General features: G+C 56.2%; 1 protein-coding gene across 6 annotated transcripts in view; it reads right to left on the bottom strand.

Annotated features, from left to right (window-relative positions):
* TBC1D14 (TBC1 domain family member 14) overlaps positions 1–15,465 on the bottom strand; it is an 84,656-nt gene that overhangs the window by 46,854 nt on the left and 22,337 nt on the right. Inside the window, exon 1 of one of the 6 annotated variants that reach the window (XM_037126884.2) lies at positions 6,569–6,739. The exons of the other annotated variants lie outside the window; for them this stretch is intronic. Coding sequence (XP_036982779.2) covers positions 6,569–6,603 — 35 coding nt within the window. The 5' untranslated portion in view covers positions 6,604–6,739. Of the gene's footprint in view, positions 1–6,568; positions 6,740–15,465 lie in introns of those variants that run through there. 6 annotated transcript variants of the gene reach the window in all.

The following is a 15,465-nucleotide window of genomic DNA, read 5'->3' as shown; positions in this document are numbered from 1 at the left end:
AGACTTGATTTTCACACAAACACAGAATTACACAGCAGGCGAAAGACCCTGAACCTCAAATTAGCTTTCCGTTATTCACCATTACCCGTACAAGTCCTTTGATTTACAGAAATGTATTACATCATAACAAAGTACACCAGGAAAAGTGAACTCCGGACGCAGACCACCTGCCCCGCACCTCCACCTCTCTGAGCCTCGGTGTCCTCATGTTTCTGCACGAGGGTCTCTGCACGAGGTGCAGTCACGGCCCATGGCTGCTTTAGTGTGTCACCTCGAGCCCCGCGTAGACCGTCAGTGACGTGAGCCTGCGTCACCTGCTCACAGTGTCTCTCGGTGTCACAGAAAGACAGCTACCCATGGGACTTTCACCAGGTCTTCTCTCCCAGCACCACGTACATGCACCTGAACCCCACAAACAGGTCCCACAAAGGAGCACAAAGGAGGCTGGGTTCTGGAACGCTGCACGGGTGCACTCAGTACAGACCACAGGTCTCCGGGGCCCACTGGCAAGGGCGCCAGGAGCAGCAGCCCGGGTGCAGAGAAGGGAAGGGACGCGAGGGGCACGGGACTGGCCCCACAGGGCAGCTGCCGGTGTGGGGGCTCCCATTGGAGAGATCGGGAACGGTGTCATCACCAACATAAACGATGAGAACGAGGGATTACACTCCACGGACTACACAGAGATGCAGGAGCCCAAGGGTGCACGTAAATGCAGAGGGGTAAACGGGGAGGGAGGAGAGCGGCAGAACACCACCCGGCGGGTGTCCAAAGACAACGGTGTCAGGAACTGACTGTGGGTGCTGACCCTCATAGGTGAGAGCCGGATGAATAACAGGAATTTTACAGTTCGAAAGGATCTCCCACAAATCACTTGTTAATTACTAAGGCAAAAATAGCTGTCCCCCAGTGGGGAAACCTCCTGCCCAAGGGGTCCACGCCGGCATCTCTGACGTCAGGATGATGGCACATGCTGCTGCCCCAAAACACACCCGTGACTCTAACCACCGGGACACGCAGACACACCCGAACCAAGGGACAAGCTGTGGCACAGTGAGTCCAAACTCTAAAAACATCAGTGTCACGAAAGGCTAATAAGCCAGGCGGAAGGACTGTTCCAGGTTAAAAGCCAGCTAAGGAGACCCGGCTAGGAAATGCAGTGGGGGAGCCCGGACCACAGCCTGGACCATGGGGGGAAGCTGTGAAGACTACCAGGCAACAGACAAAAGGTGAGTACAGAGTGTGGGTTAGAAAACGGCCCTGGGCCGGTGTTCAATCTCCTGACCTTGAGAGCTGTGTGGTGGCAGGGAAGAGAAAGCCCTCCATCACAGGGGAGAACACGGAGGCGTTCCAGGGTGAGGGGCACCGCACCTCCAGTGGACTCTCCCAATGCCCAAGGCCATCTCTCCTTAGGGCAGGAAGGCATAACTCTAAGAGCTGACTCCCAGAATCAGCCGCCGGCCCCCAAGCCCTGGCCCTGCAGGACGCCCACTGACTCTACCTGATGCCACGGCCCTCTCCTCTCCGCCCAGCGATCAGGGCCCCTCCCCAGAGCACAGAGGTCACCACAGCCCTGTCCTCAACTCCCTGCTACAGTGTGACAGTCCCTGTTCATGCTCCCTCACACTCACCATTCCCTCTGCCCTCCCTCAGAATGCTCCCCAGGAGGGGACATGTATGCCCACTGGACAGCAGCTGCCACCACCATGGGGTCCTTGCTCCACCAGGGAACTGAGAGCCCCAGAGAGGGAGTATCTGTCCTCTGCCTCAAGCCCCCAGCTGTGCCCTCTGCAGACAGGCATTAGAAGATGCGAGGGAAGAGGCCGGTCTGTCTGAAAGGTGGGCTGAAGGAAGGCGGCCCCCCGGGTGCTGGCCGCGCAGGGGATCTGCTGACGGCAATGATGGAGAGGCCACGCGGGGCGCACGCTGGGCTCTCAGTGGCTGTGCTGCATCCAACTGCAAGGGAAAAAACTGACCTCTAGGTACCCGCGCCTCTAGGCCAGCACCTCCAGCCTCCCTGGAGTCATGCCAGCCCACTGCACCTTGGCTTCTCTCCCCTCCAGGGAGTCTCCCTTGCGCCCTCTCCTAACTCCAAACGTGTACAAGAAGCTGCGATGCTGTCCTTCTGCAGAGCACCTGAGACTCTGCCCCCTCCCCAGCCGTGTAGGCCGTTTAGCTGAAGTAAGCTTTTATAGAAACTCTCCGCAGGCTTGACTGTTTCCGCGTCAGTGACAGAGTAAAGCTGAAAAGTACGGGCGCGTCAGCATCTGCCTGCCAGCTTGCCTGTGAAGCCAGGAGCTCACGGGTCCACTGTAGAGCACCAGGTCACAAGTAGACAGTGTCCTCAGAATCAGGAGTAAGATCGGTCAGTGACGCTTTTCACTGGGACAAAATGGGCCATGAGAAGCCTGGTGTCCACCGAAGCTTTCCTCTTCTCAGCCCCCGCCCCCCCGCTCTCATACTGCCCCGGGCTGCCCAGTGCGCCCTAGGGGCGGGCAGCGTGGCCAGGACTGAAGTCAGAAAAGAGGCCCGGGGTCCTGCGTGGGGGTGGGAGAAGCACTGAACCCGGAGATGAGAAGAGCCCTCGCCCCAACCCAGGTCTCGACTGTGTCTCTGACATGGGAGCCACCTCTCCGTGTGGCCCCTGAGCACCTGGAGTGTGCACCTTACGCTGCAATGCGTCCGTCGGCTTTAATACGACGTCTCTGAAACGCCACAGAGACTGAGCACAGCCCAAGGGTTCAAGACACATTCGTACGCAGCATTAAGGGTCGGCGGGCACTTCCTGGAAAGACTGTGAGCTGTGGTTCAAGGAAAGGGCAGGAGCGAGGCCGTGTGAGGTGCGGCCTGTGGCACCGCCTCACACTGGCGGGGACGTGCACAGACTGACTCTGGACGAAGAGGGAAACTGGGAACAGCTGCTGCTCGGGGGAGGGTCCTTGAGGCAAAGGCACGAGACAGGAAGGGAACCCGACACCACCCACTCCTGGACACTTTTCCAGTCCGACCACACAAGTGTGTCACCCACTGAAAAGGGCTGACACGTTTAAAAACCAGGGCTAATCAAGGACTTTCTGTCAATAAAAATGAAGTGCTTTTGCCCCACTCTCCTCGCCATCTAACCCCAAAACTGTTCCCGGTTTTTCTATGGGAGCCCAGGAGCGCCAGGAGGCAAGTCTGGGGGGCTCCTGCTGTGTCAGGCGGAAAGCACCCGCACCAGCAAATGGGCGGCTGAGGACACGAGCACCCCGGTGACGCGCCCCTGCGCAGGGCTCCAGGTCCCCTGGAGGAGACCAGCAACAGGACGTGTATTTGGCTGTGCACGTACTGGGTTGGCCAAAAAGTCTGCTTAGTTTTTTCTGTAAAATAAGAAACACATTTCTCATTTTCACCAATAACTTTACTGCGTTGGACATTTTGAGGATGTCAGCTGTCTCCGGTGTGGCAGAGTGTTGGTTGTTCTCAGTGTCTGGATTCGCTCGCAGTCACCTTCGACTGGTCTGCCTGACCGCGGAGCGACCTCTCTCTGGAGGTTCCAGAGAGAAACCTCCAGCAAGCAAGTTCGCACACCACTGCCGACACATGTGACCAGTCACAGCACCTTCTCTGAACGCTGCATAAAGGTTTCTTTGCATTTCGGTTGCATTTTTATTTTTCTTGAAACAATAAAGCTGTTTATAATATGCCGAAAGTGCTGCATATTTTCTTCTATCTTCAATATTAAAATCGCTGCACAAAATTCACCAACTTTGTAAGTTTTCTGAAATGCCTGCTAGCAGGACAGCTGCCCCAATGCGCTCTAACAGGACTGTCATGGATGGAGTTCGAGACAGCTCAGCAGGACGCGAGCCGCTGTGTGGAGTAAACCAGACGGGCTTTTGGCCGGCCAGGTGTAACCACTGTGCCGTGGTGCCTCAGCACGGGTCCTGAGTGGACTGCTGGGCAGGGGCCGCGTGTGGGGCCGCCCCGTGACCGTGTCCCCTAGTGAGGGCATCGCATGTGAAGGCGTCACGTGTGAGGATATCACCCGTGAAGAGATGACCCGTGGAGGCCTCCGGTCCCCCCGCCCTCACTCAGCTCCGCGGAGTGAACGCCTGCCCGTCGCCCAGGGAGACGTGGCAGAGTGTTAGAGGCAGTGTCCTGAGGAAAACGGCTCAGACCTTAGGCAAGTTCCAAGGTCGCCCATGAGGGACTGAGCCCCTGGTCCTCGGCTGGTGACACATGGCGTCTGCTCCCCTGGACACAGCCCACCGGTTTCAGCAGCCCCCCCCACACACACACACACAGGGGAAGCAGGTGGCGCTGGCAGCCTCCAGGCACACAGAGCCAGCGAGCCGGCGCGTCACCAGAGAAGGGCTCGTGGGCTCGCCCCACTCCCAACTTCTCCTATCAGAGAGCAAAGCCGCAAGGACTCGAGGAGGAACTCAGAAGAACCGTCAGAGGGCAGAGCTGCGGGAAGCCACAGGCCGGCCGCCTTCCTGGCGGGGGCCCCCTCCTAAAACCGGGCCTTCCCCACATGGGGCCTCGGCCACACGGGGCTCAGGCGTTGATCTGCTCCAAGAAAACCCCTGCTGCTCCAGCATTCCCATCCCGTTTGCGGGAGCAGGTCCAGGTTCGGGGAGCTTTTCTCACTGGGGGGAACCCTCTGTAAGGAAATAGAAACCTCCATCATGTGTAACCATGAACTCGGAAGTAGGTACAAGTGAGGGGTCCTGAAGGTCAAGTGCCATCAACATCATAAGCCCAACTCTCTCTGCCTGGCCGCTGACCCCAGGACCCGGCGCTCACAGCACAGGCTGTGGCCGGGCCGTTCCTTTCAGCCCCGCACCCCATCGACTTGACCTGCAGGCACTCCCAAGGTCAAAAGGTGACTCGGGGGCGATTTCAAATGCTCCCTGACGAGAACAGATCAGGAGGTGCTGGGCCGGCCCTGTGCTCCGGCGCTCAAGGCACTCAGCACGGGCCGGGGCGCGGGCACCGCAGAGCACCCTGGACACTGTCCACTTGTCTCTCTCCCACCAGAACGGAAGGTCCGGAAAGGTGAACACAGCAGGTCCCAAATAACAGCCCTGTGTAGTTATAACGCGGGTGAGACACTGGAGGTCTTCGGCCTTGGAGACGGCGGGCGGCCTCCGGTGAGACGGGTCTGGCTGCACGTCGTCTCTCTCATAGACGCCGAGGATTTACTCTGCCGTCTGTCCTGCTTACTGGGCGCCTCTAGTCCAGAACGGTGCCTGGCATGCGGGAAAACATTTCAACGCACTCGATGCGTGCTTTCCAGGGTGATCTTCACAAGCAGTACACCAGAGTATTCCTGCCGATTTAAAATGGAGGCGGCTAGGATTCTGCGCCCTGCCCAGAGACCCACAGCTAACTGACACAGAACCAAGGCAAACTGAAGTCTCCGAGGCGGTCACCTGGCAACTCTGGAGTCTGAGCCACACTGAAGACAGCCGAGCGAGTGTGAGGAAGCAGTCCTCCTGACCCACCCTGCCGAGCAGGTTCTGCCAGCCACCACCTCTCCGCAGGGAGATCTCACGACCTCTGTCTTGAGCAATAACCCTCTGAAGGCCTCACCTTCAGCCCACCAGGCACCTGAACCGCACCGCAGCAACAGGGAGCTCCCCGGGCCCCGGCTCCTCCTCACCCTCCCCTCGCTGACAGGAGCTGCGGCGATGCGACCAGGAGTGAATGGGAACACACAGCACCCAGTCCCAGGGGGACAGGGGTGTCTCCTCCCCCATTTCCTGAGCCGCAGTCACCGTCCACAGACCACCCGTCAGGCCCCTCGGGCCCCCGGAGAATCATGGACATTACACGTGTGCAGCAGCCCTGCGAGGGAGGCGCCGGAGCTGCCACGGCACAGACAGGGGAAGGCTCGGGGAGGGGAGGGGACTGGCTCCCGAAGGGACACACATTCTGGTGCTCACCTAGGGCAGAGAAGACAAAAGAGTGATGCTTCTAAACCCCTTCATGGTTTGCTTTTCTCCCCAGTCTCTACTCCTCAATGCCGACAGGCTTCATGGCCACGTAAGCACACACTGGCCCTCAGACTCTGGGCTGGTCACATGGGAAGAGAAGGACAGCTGCGTCCACTTCCCCAGAAGCACGAGAAACAGGACAGCACTCTGCAAAGCAAGCCTCCTGTGTGAAAGCGCCCACCTCCCCAGTGGGAAACACTGCGGTCTGTCAACCTGCCCCAAATGCCCAGTTCCACACACAACTCAATTCGTCAAGAGCTGCAGATAGATGGAGTCTCTGCTCCTTTAGAAAATGGGCCCCAAGTAGCATGTGAGGCTAAAAAGGTGACCCCCACACACAGAGCTAACAGTCACCCAGTGGGGGAGCGAGCCCAAGGAGCACCAACTCCCCGCGCACACGTCCCAGAGCTCCTGGCTCCCGGCGAGCCTAGCTGGGACGCAGGGCCACACCCGCTCCACTGAGAAGTACCCTGGGAAGCAACTCAGCCCAGTCCCAGGACAGGAGGCCTAAAACCTCCACACACAGGGGAAAACCTGGCTCCAGTTACACCCCCAATTACAAAAGCAAGAAAAGGCCGGAGGTCACAGACCTGTCCATGAACAGGAGCGAAGAGGAGACAGACATCGTGTCCACTTCGGCCCCGCGGCTCTCCAAGGCCGGCCTCAGACCCACTCACTCTCCCCTCGCTATGTTCCTGGCCAGCGGGAGCCACAGTCCCCGGAAAGCACCATGGACGCCCTTCAGAGCCAAGCTCCAGAGTCACCTGGAAGTTTAAGGTGCACAGGAAAGACCAGCAGGAAAGGCGGGGCTGGGCAGGCAGGGCTCTGCCTCCACCCTAGTCGCGGCGGGCAGCCTGGGAAGTAACCCAGGAGCGACCAACCGGTTTGGGGGTTCAGCACAGCACCACCCCCACGTCTCCCGCCACACACAACACAGGGTAGGCCACAGAGCCACAAAACCCATGGCACCTCTGTCTGGGAAGCCAGATAAAGTCACATTTGCACAACCTAGAGCCTCTCCTGCGTGGCAGACACAGCCCTTTGTGAAGAAGAGGATGGTTACGAGGTGAGTCACAAACAGGGCCACAGAAACCCCTGTCCCGCCCAGGTCATCCCCAGGCACGCCCCCTGCTCCGACTGAAAAACACTGTGGAGAACTCCTTAAGGACGAGATCCAAACAACAACCCCAAGGTCAACAAGCCTGACCCATTCTACACCCAGGAGAAGTTACTATGGGCTGGCTTGCCCGCCCGAGTCTGGCAACATCACGCCCTCTTTGGTCAATGACGAGCCCGTGGCGAAACTAGCACCACCCTGGCCGGGGCCCTCTAACACCCAGCTCCATCGCTGCTCTAACCCAGGAAAACCACCTGTCGCTGCGTTGGCGACTGCACAGAGAGAGGTCTGACCAGAGACAGCCACCTCTGGCAAGAGGAGGTGGCAAGGGGCCAACACAGAAATTTTAATTTTACTTTACAAATTTCTGTGTCACTAAAACAAAAATAAAAAATGCATGTATTCTTCCTTTTGCAATTACAAAAAGTAAGACACGCAAACAGGAGACCACATGGCCCAGGAGCAGCCTGATCTGCTCCAGACCCTGGGAGTGACAAACAAAACCCAAGAGACCTCTGCCCCAGAGCAGCTGACACGGTGGGGTGGGGACAGGCGAGCAATGGCTACACTGGTGCCACAGATCCCAAAGCGCAGCATCTGGACTGGAGGCTGCATCGCCTGGGAACTGGCTGTAAACACTGGCTCCTGAGCAGCACCCAGGCCCCCCAATGAGACCCTGCGGGGAGGGGAGACGGGGGGGACACGCCAGCAGCTTCCGATTTCAGGAAGGAGCCCTCCAGCCAGCTTGCTCCACTTGGACAAGCACTCTTCTGACCACTGGCCACTTCAAACTTCTGGTCAAATTCCTCGATGCCCGAGGGGTCAGAGCCACGTGTCCTGCCCCTCGGGGCTCAGGGCAGGCAGAGTCATCACCACGCCCCTCCGCCCACCCTGGGGCACCTGCCCCGGGGCACCTGCGTTCTCCCCGCACGGCAGAAATGCCAACCGACAGACACTCCCGAAGAAAAGCTCGGGCTCCAGCGGCCTCACTGATGAGAATTCCCAACAGTTAAGGAAGAAACACATAAACTCTTCCGAGCACAGAACTGCTACCCCTTCCTCCCACCGGAGGATGTGTGCCAGGCCATTTGGGGAGCACAGTGGGGCGTCACCCAACAAGAAAACACTCGGCCCCCCAGGCCTTCCCGACGCCCTGTCCGGAGTCACTGGGCAGACTGAGTGTGCGCGGCGCCCCCACGTCTTTTAATTCCCTGTGAAGGCTTCTGCTTTTTTAATCCGTATACAACAGTACTGACCTACGTTTCAGCACATTGGTAGGTCCGTGCAGCCACCAGGCAAAAGTGTCACTGAGAAGACACGGAGCGGACACCCCGGAGGCCAGTTCATAGGCCAGCATCACCCGGGTTGGCTGATACCCAACCTGACACAGACGGTGCGAGAGAGGACAGTTAGACAGAAAAGTTGCAAACGACGCGGTAGCAAACCAAGCCCAGCGATGCAGCATAAAGGCGCTGTAACAAGAACCAACTGGGATCACCCTAAGGATGCAGAGTTCGCTTACCTAGCGTTAGGAAAGTACGAGGCTATTTACCAGTGAGACAAATGAGAAAACACAACCAAGAAATGCAGAAAAAAGGCGCTTGATGAAATGTAGCATGGTTGTGGCCTTTTCCACATCAGGAAACTAGCAATAGAAGGGACTTCCTTAACCTGATCAAAGGTGTTCACACAAGGTAAGGTGTCTGATGAAAGAGAAACCGGTCGGCACTCGTGGACAGCAGGACAGGGGAGCTCCCCAGGGGCCCCCGGTCAGCCCCACGGGGAGGGGCTCCTCGCTCTTCAAGCAGAGAAGGCAGGAAAACCAAGTGAGAGGGGTGAGGACTACAAACCAAACGGGTTCACGGACGGGACATTCCACCCAGAAAACCCAAAAGAACCCACAGACAAGCCATGAGAGCAGCCGAGTGGAACATGACCCCAGGGTCTGAGGTCTGCACAGAAAGCAGAAACTGCCATCTGCAGTGGGCATTTACAAAATGCCGTCGTAAAACCACCCCAAATCAGGTACGTCTTGGAATACATTCAATAATGGAAACACATGGCAATTAAAAAAAACATTAAAGAAACACAAAATACAAAATACTGTGAAAATTTTAAAGAAAAACTAGCCCTGGCTGGTGTAGCTCAGTGGATTGAGCGCAGGCCTGCAAACCAGAGGACTGAGGTTCAATTCCCAGTCAGGGCACATGCCTGGGTTGCAGGCTAGTTCCTAGCAGGGGATGCACAAGAGGCAACCATACATTGATATTTCTCTCCCTCTCTCCTTCCCTTCCCCTCTAAAGATAAATAAATTTAAAAAACTTTTTTTAAATAAAATAAAATATTTTAAAGTAAAAATACAGAAAAACTAAATAAATGGAAAGACATAACATAGACATCAGAAGTTTTCATATAGTAAAAAAAGATCAATAAATTTAATGTATATCCAAACAAAACTATGAATTTTTTGTGGTAATTGCCAGTTATTTTGAAATATATATGGAAATGAAAAAGGACCTAGAACAACCAAAATAATCTTAAAGAAGAACAAAGTAGGAGGGCTTACTCTATCGGGTAACAACACTTAGTACGCGGCTACGGTGCTTTTCAAAGTATCACTGGAACCAGTGCTATCAGAGATGAGGAGGCGCCAGAGCCTGTGGGGTCGGTCACCTGATTTACTCCAAGGCTCCGAGGAAGAGTGATCTTTATATGAACGATCACGAACCATGACCTCAGACCACACAGAAAATCAACTCTGATGGACTGTGGTGTGGATCTAGTGGCTAAGAGCACAACAAAGCTTCTAGAATACAACAAGGAGCTTCTTAAAGAAAATAGAAAGGGTACCATACAAAGAAATGATTCTATAAAGTAGAATTCAGGGCAGTTAAGAAGAAAACACGCAGGTGCAAAGAGCAACAAGTCAGCCACCGAGCAGGCCTGCCACACACCCAGCTCACAAGGAGCTCTTGCCCTTTGTACAGAAGGTGCCCTGCAGATCAGTGAGACACGCCACCCCCTGCCCCCACCCCTGCACAGGCCCCTCAGGAAAGACAGCAAGTGGCCAATAAACTGTGAAAAGGTGTGCCACACCCTTGGGCACCAGGGGAATGTGCAGTCGCAGCGAATGTCCTCGCCCCTCACCAGAGTGGCAGGAAGAAAGCATCGGAAACCAGCCGCCCCACCCCGGAGAGGGTGCGGAGCTCTTGTGGGGCCCGCAGGCACCCAGGAAACCAGGAGAACACTGAGCAGTGTCCACTGCCGCCGCTGCCACCAGGCCACCCAGGGCGTGCACGCACCAGAAGACAGGTGAGGGGACATTATGACCAGCACCCCCTGAGCATAACTGACTGAACGGGCATCCACCCACAGGGGCACCCAGAACACCGTGTGTGCAACTGAAAACTGCACGGGACGAAAGGACGCGGGCACTGCCGCCACGCAGGGGCGCCCTGAGTGAGCCTCGGGCGAGGCGGGGCAAGGAAAGCCAGACACTGGAGGGTACGCTGCATGACCGAATTTACCCGAAGCTCTACAAGAAAGCACAAAACTAGTATCTGGTGACAGCAAGCAACACAGTGGCTGCTCTGGGCGAGCGGGGTCCTGACAGGGAAGGGACTGGACGGAGACTTCAGGGCTCTGTGGCACGCCAGGGCCCACGCAGGGGTGCTCGCTTTGCACACTCCCACGCACACTCCAGCACCCGCTAAGTCGCCGCTGGGCGCCAGGGGCCTTTCCTGCCCGCCGGCCTCCCACCTGGGGGCCGGCTGGGCTCCAGGGCGCTTCACGTGCATCTCTGACAGGGAGCCAGGACCTGCATTTTAATTACTCCCACATCCCCTCCCACTACATCAGGGTGCGTCCTACTTGTTCTCTGTACCCCAAGGCCTGGCAGGAAGCTTGCGGGACAGGACTGCACTAACTGGTCACTCATTAACTAACCCTGAAATGCACTCAGGCTTGCGCGCCTCCACAGACGGGCTGAGTCCAAAAGGAGCCCGGTGCTCCGTGGCACGGCCCCCTCGAAGTCTCCTTCAAACACCCTCCAACATCGAGGAAGCACAGGAAGGGGGTGGTAAACAATGACGCCTTCTCTAACATCGGCCTAGGCTTTTACAAGGAGGACGGAGGCAGGGTGAACGCTTGGTTTCGTATAGAACGGTGCTTTATTAAGGAAAACATGCAACTTTGTTCTTAATCTCCAAAGGACACTGGGAAGACAGAGGTGGACGAGCAGCTGGCTAGCAGCCCGGGAGCACCAGGACCTGGAGCGGGCAGGGCCCACGGCCCACCTGACCCTGGTCAGAGGGGGAGTGACCCTGTGTCGGTTTCAGGAACCCGACCGAGACCTGACTGAGGGGCAGAGGCTGTCCGCAGGGTTCAGCGTCACAGGGTCTGGGCTCGGGCCCCAGCCTCAGAACCAGCTGCCTGACCTGGGTGAGAAAGGCGCCCCTCGGCTCTGCCCTGTACCGCAGAACCTCCTCTCGGTCACCACATCAGGAATGTTGCAGGTGCCCGTTCATCACGCTGGGGCAGTGTGTCCGTCATCCAGGGCCCAGCGTCTCATCCTATCTAACCCTCACGCCATTCACGGATCGTTGCTTTCATTCCACACACACACCGAGCACCGACTCTGTCCCGGGTGGGCCCCGCGCCGAGCACAGGGGACACAGACACTGATGAGCAGACCCAGGGCCCCAGCCTCAGGGTGTCTGCATGTGATTCTCCTGGTCTCAGAGATGAGGAAATTCAGAGAGGCAGCTCCCCCCAAGGTCAGTAAACTGAAGGGCTAGGACTTAGACTTAAGTCCATACTTTCCACTGGGGGTTCTGAGTCCTGGCTGCAAGCTCGACTCACCTGGAGAGCTTTCTAAAAATCCCAACACCCAGGTCTCACCCCCAATCAATGAAAGTGATCTCTGAGGATGCGGCCTAGACAACAGTTTATTCTTTAGGGTCCTGGGCGATCCTTCTGCGTACCTTGGGCTGAGAGCTTTGTCCCGAACCAGTAACTGTTTCCCTTGCCATGTTCTCTCGTCTCTTTAGTCGAAGCTTCAATCTATACGAACTGAAGATGAACTCAGTCCCAGCAGTTTCCAGGAACAGTGAGTGACTTACAACCTTTTAGACTTCACTGTACACTACTCTAACAATTCTAACTAAAGCAAAAGAAAACTGGGCCCTGGCTGGGGTGGCTCAGTGGATTGAATGCTGGCCTGCAAACCAAAATGTTACAGGTCGGATTCCTAGTCAGGGCACATGCCTGGGTTGTGGGCCAGGTTCCCAGGAGGGGACGTGCGAGAGGCAACCACACATTCGTGTTTCATTCCCCTTCTTTCTCCCTCCATTCCCCTCTCTCTAAAAATAAATAAATAAAATCTTTTTAAAAAAACCTGGGACCACCTGTCTGGCGATGTAAGCTTTTCTGGTTACCGTCCAATCTCCTGTTTCCAGTGGTCCCGGCTGCATGCCAACTCCTGTGCCAGGGGTCTTCCAGAGCGCACCTGAGTGGGCCCTCTCCCTCCACCACAGCAAGCCTGGGCCGCGCCCCCGGACCCCGCAGGTCCCATCTTCTCCCACGTGGAAGACGCCCAGCCCTGCGCCAGGTGCCCGGGGCCTGCCCAGGCAGAAACCACTCTCGCCTGCAGCTCCCAGAACCAGGGTCCCACAGTACAGGCGTACTCTGCTGACGTTCCAGGGCCACTCAAGAACATCAGCTGGGGATCAGGGTGACTCAGACCCAGGCAGGCTCTGTCCTTGAGGGGCTCACTGGGAGAGCAGACACACAACAAAACCGCACTAGAGTGAGGCTGCGGAAAAGCAGGCCCAGAGAGCAGCGTGCTCTGTGGGGGCCGCCAGAGAGGCTTCGCAGAAGAGGCATCCCCTGGGCTGGGATTGGAAGACGTGCAGAAACCGGCCAAGGCACACAGGGCAGAGGGGAAGGGTGACCTGCCGTTCCCGGGCTGATAGTTGGTCCCAGGAGCCAAAGCAAGGGCTCAGGAGAAGGAGAGAAGAAATCCAAAGGCCCATCTGCAGGCCGTGGACCTCAGGCCCTGCAAGGACAACGCCTGCCCAACTTCCACAGACAGTGACCCAGGGCCAGAGCCACGGCCAGTTCTGACAGCTCATCAGCCCTCGCTGAGGGCCCTCCTTCGGACAGCAGGGTCTGGACTCTTCACTGCCAGCACACTGCGCCAAGGGCAGGGGGCTCCTGGGGGTCACAGTCACCAGCTCCGGAGAGGACAGGCCAGAGCTGACCAGGGGTCAGGGCTGTGGCTGTGAGCAGGCGGCACTCCCGGGTCCTGCCCAGGAAACCATCTGAAAGGCAGATGGCGCACACCTTGCCACCAGATGGCAGAGCAGAAACCACTCCCTTGTCGTCAGACAAGCAGACAGTTCACAGGCCAGAGTATCACAGACACTAACACACAAACACACCCTTAATTATGTGGGGAGATGTTTTCTAAAAGAAAAAACAAGATATCAAATCATAGAAACAGATGCATTTTTATGTTTAAAATCCACAGAAAATCAATAAGGAAATACAGTATAAAGGAAGAACCAGTAGTAGGTATAAAAGTGGAAAAGGAAAAAACAGAATGACGAACATAAAAAGCCCAAATGCTCCTGTCTATGAGGTCTGCCCACAGAGTATCCATCCACGTAACATAAAAAACAGGAGCAGTCATTGAAGAAGATACAAGAAACACTATATATATATATAAAAAAAGAAACACTATATATAGAACAATGACGCCTCAGGCCCCTTCAGAGCAGGCACCTTGGGACTCACACAGTTCTCCCAGTCGCCAACTGCTGCCCTGTCTTATTTCCCTGAATCTCATCAATGGTCTGAAATCTCTTCCCTTTCAAAGGTGATTCTAGTTTTGGGAAAAGCCAGAAGTCCAGGTGCCAAATCTGGGCTGTAGGGGGCCGAGTCACCTGGGTGATTTGCTGTCTCACCAAAAAACTCTACATGAGACGTGATGCTTGAGCAGGTCAACTGTCATTATGAAGCTGCCAACCACCAGCTGCCCACAGCTGCGGCCTCTGAACCATCCAAACAGTTTCCCCAGAGGAACATTCAAGCTAACGCAACACCTGATGCACATTCGTTGCTCTGCTCGTTCATTCTGAACGTGACGGCCACACAGTGCACACGCTCACTCAGTGGCATCTACCGCCCCCTCTGACTAGTACAGTGCAGTCGTCACTGTTCACACATGCACATCCCAGGCCACGCTCCTGGCTGCCAGGTTACACTGACGTTGTACAAACCCTTCTCAATATTAACAATGGTTGGATTTTTATCTGGACCTCGTATATTTAAACAAAGAGAACCTTTAAGAAAACATATCTAAAAAGGTTCATCATTTAACGAAAAGAGTCTCATGAAAGCATGTCAGCTTTGCAACACGGCAGGTGGGGCTGCCACGGGCAAGCTGAAACCTACAGAGCTGTGTGGCCCAAGCAGGGGGACTAAATGCCGTGGTGGCGGGAGCGGGTCTTCTCTCAAAAGCTAGAACAATAACGTAGTCTAAAGGGAAAATATTTTGATTTCAACAGTTAAGTGTACCAGATCTATTACTTTTTAGATTTACAGTCTACTCCTCATTCACTTAAGATTATTAGCTGAACACGCACTAAGTGCCTGCACTGGCTGGGAAAACATAACGAGTAACACAGGGCCTCTGCCCCGAGAAGCTCACAGTCCACAGGGGTGGGAAGGGGTCAGTGCTGTTTCAGAAGCAGTCCAGGGGCTGTGGGGCCCAAACAGGAACTCTGAAAGGGGCGAGGGTGGTCAGAGAAGGCCTCCTGGAGAAGAGGTCACTTCGGCTGAATCCTGAAGGACGACAGGAGCTTGCCAGGCAGAGGAAGCAGACTGGGCAAAGGTGCCAGGACCAGACGGCTGCTTCGGAGAACTCTGACAAGTTCAGTGTCTGTGGCTGCAGCACATAATGGGGGCTGGAGTCCTGAGAGGGGCAGGGCCTGGGTCCAGAACCCGCCTCGCGCCACAGCATGTGGTTTGGAGGCCATCCTGCAAGCGGTGAGGACTTCAGGCGGCAGGACAGCGGGATACTCAACTGGTCGGCTCGCCGCATTTAATTCCCAGGAATAGCTTGGGAAGGGAAGGGGGACTGAGAAAAATGACCCTGAAAAATGGGCAAAGCTCCCAGCTATTCCCCACCCCCTCGCTGTCCCAGCACCGGTTTCCCGGCCTCCCTGGCCAGTAGGTATGCCCCCAGGACTGCGTCCAGCTGGCGACCCGAGGTGCAGGGGTGTGTGCCACTGCTACATCCTGGCCCCCAAGCCGCCACCTGGGCATCTTGGACACTTTCCCCTTCCTGGCTTGACACGGAGGAGCCCA

This window comes from Artibeus jamaicensis, unplaced genomic scaffold (assembly GCF_021234435.1).
Source record: "Artibeus jamaicensis isolate MK-2021 breed Jamaican fruit bat unplaced genomic scaffold, CSHL_Jam_final contig_76, whole genome shotgun sequence".
In the NCBI taxonomy this organism is placed as follows: domain Eukaryota; kingdom Metazoa; phylum Chordata; class Mammalia; order Chiroptera; family Phyllostomidae; genus Artibeus; species Artibeus jamaicensis.
Note: the sequence above shows the minus strand (reverse complement) of the source record. Positions and strands in the feature narration are given on the sequence as shown.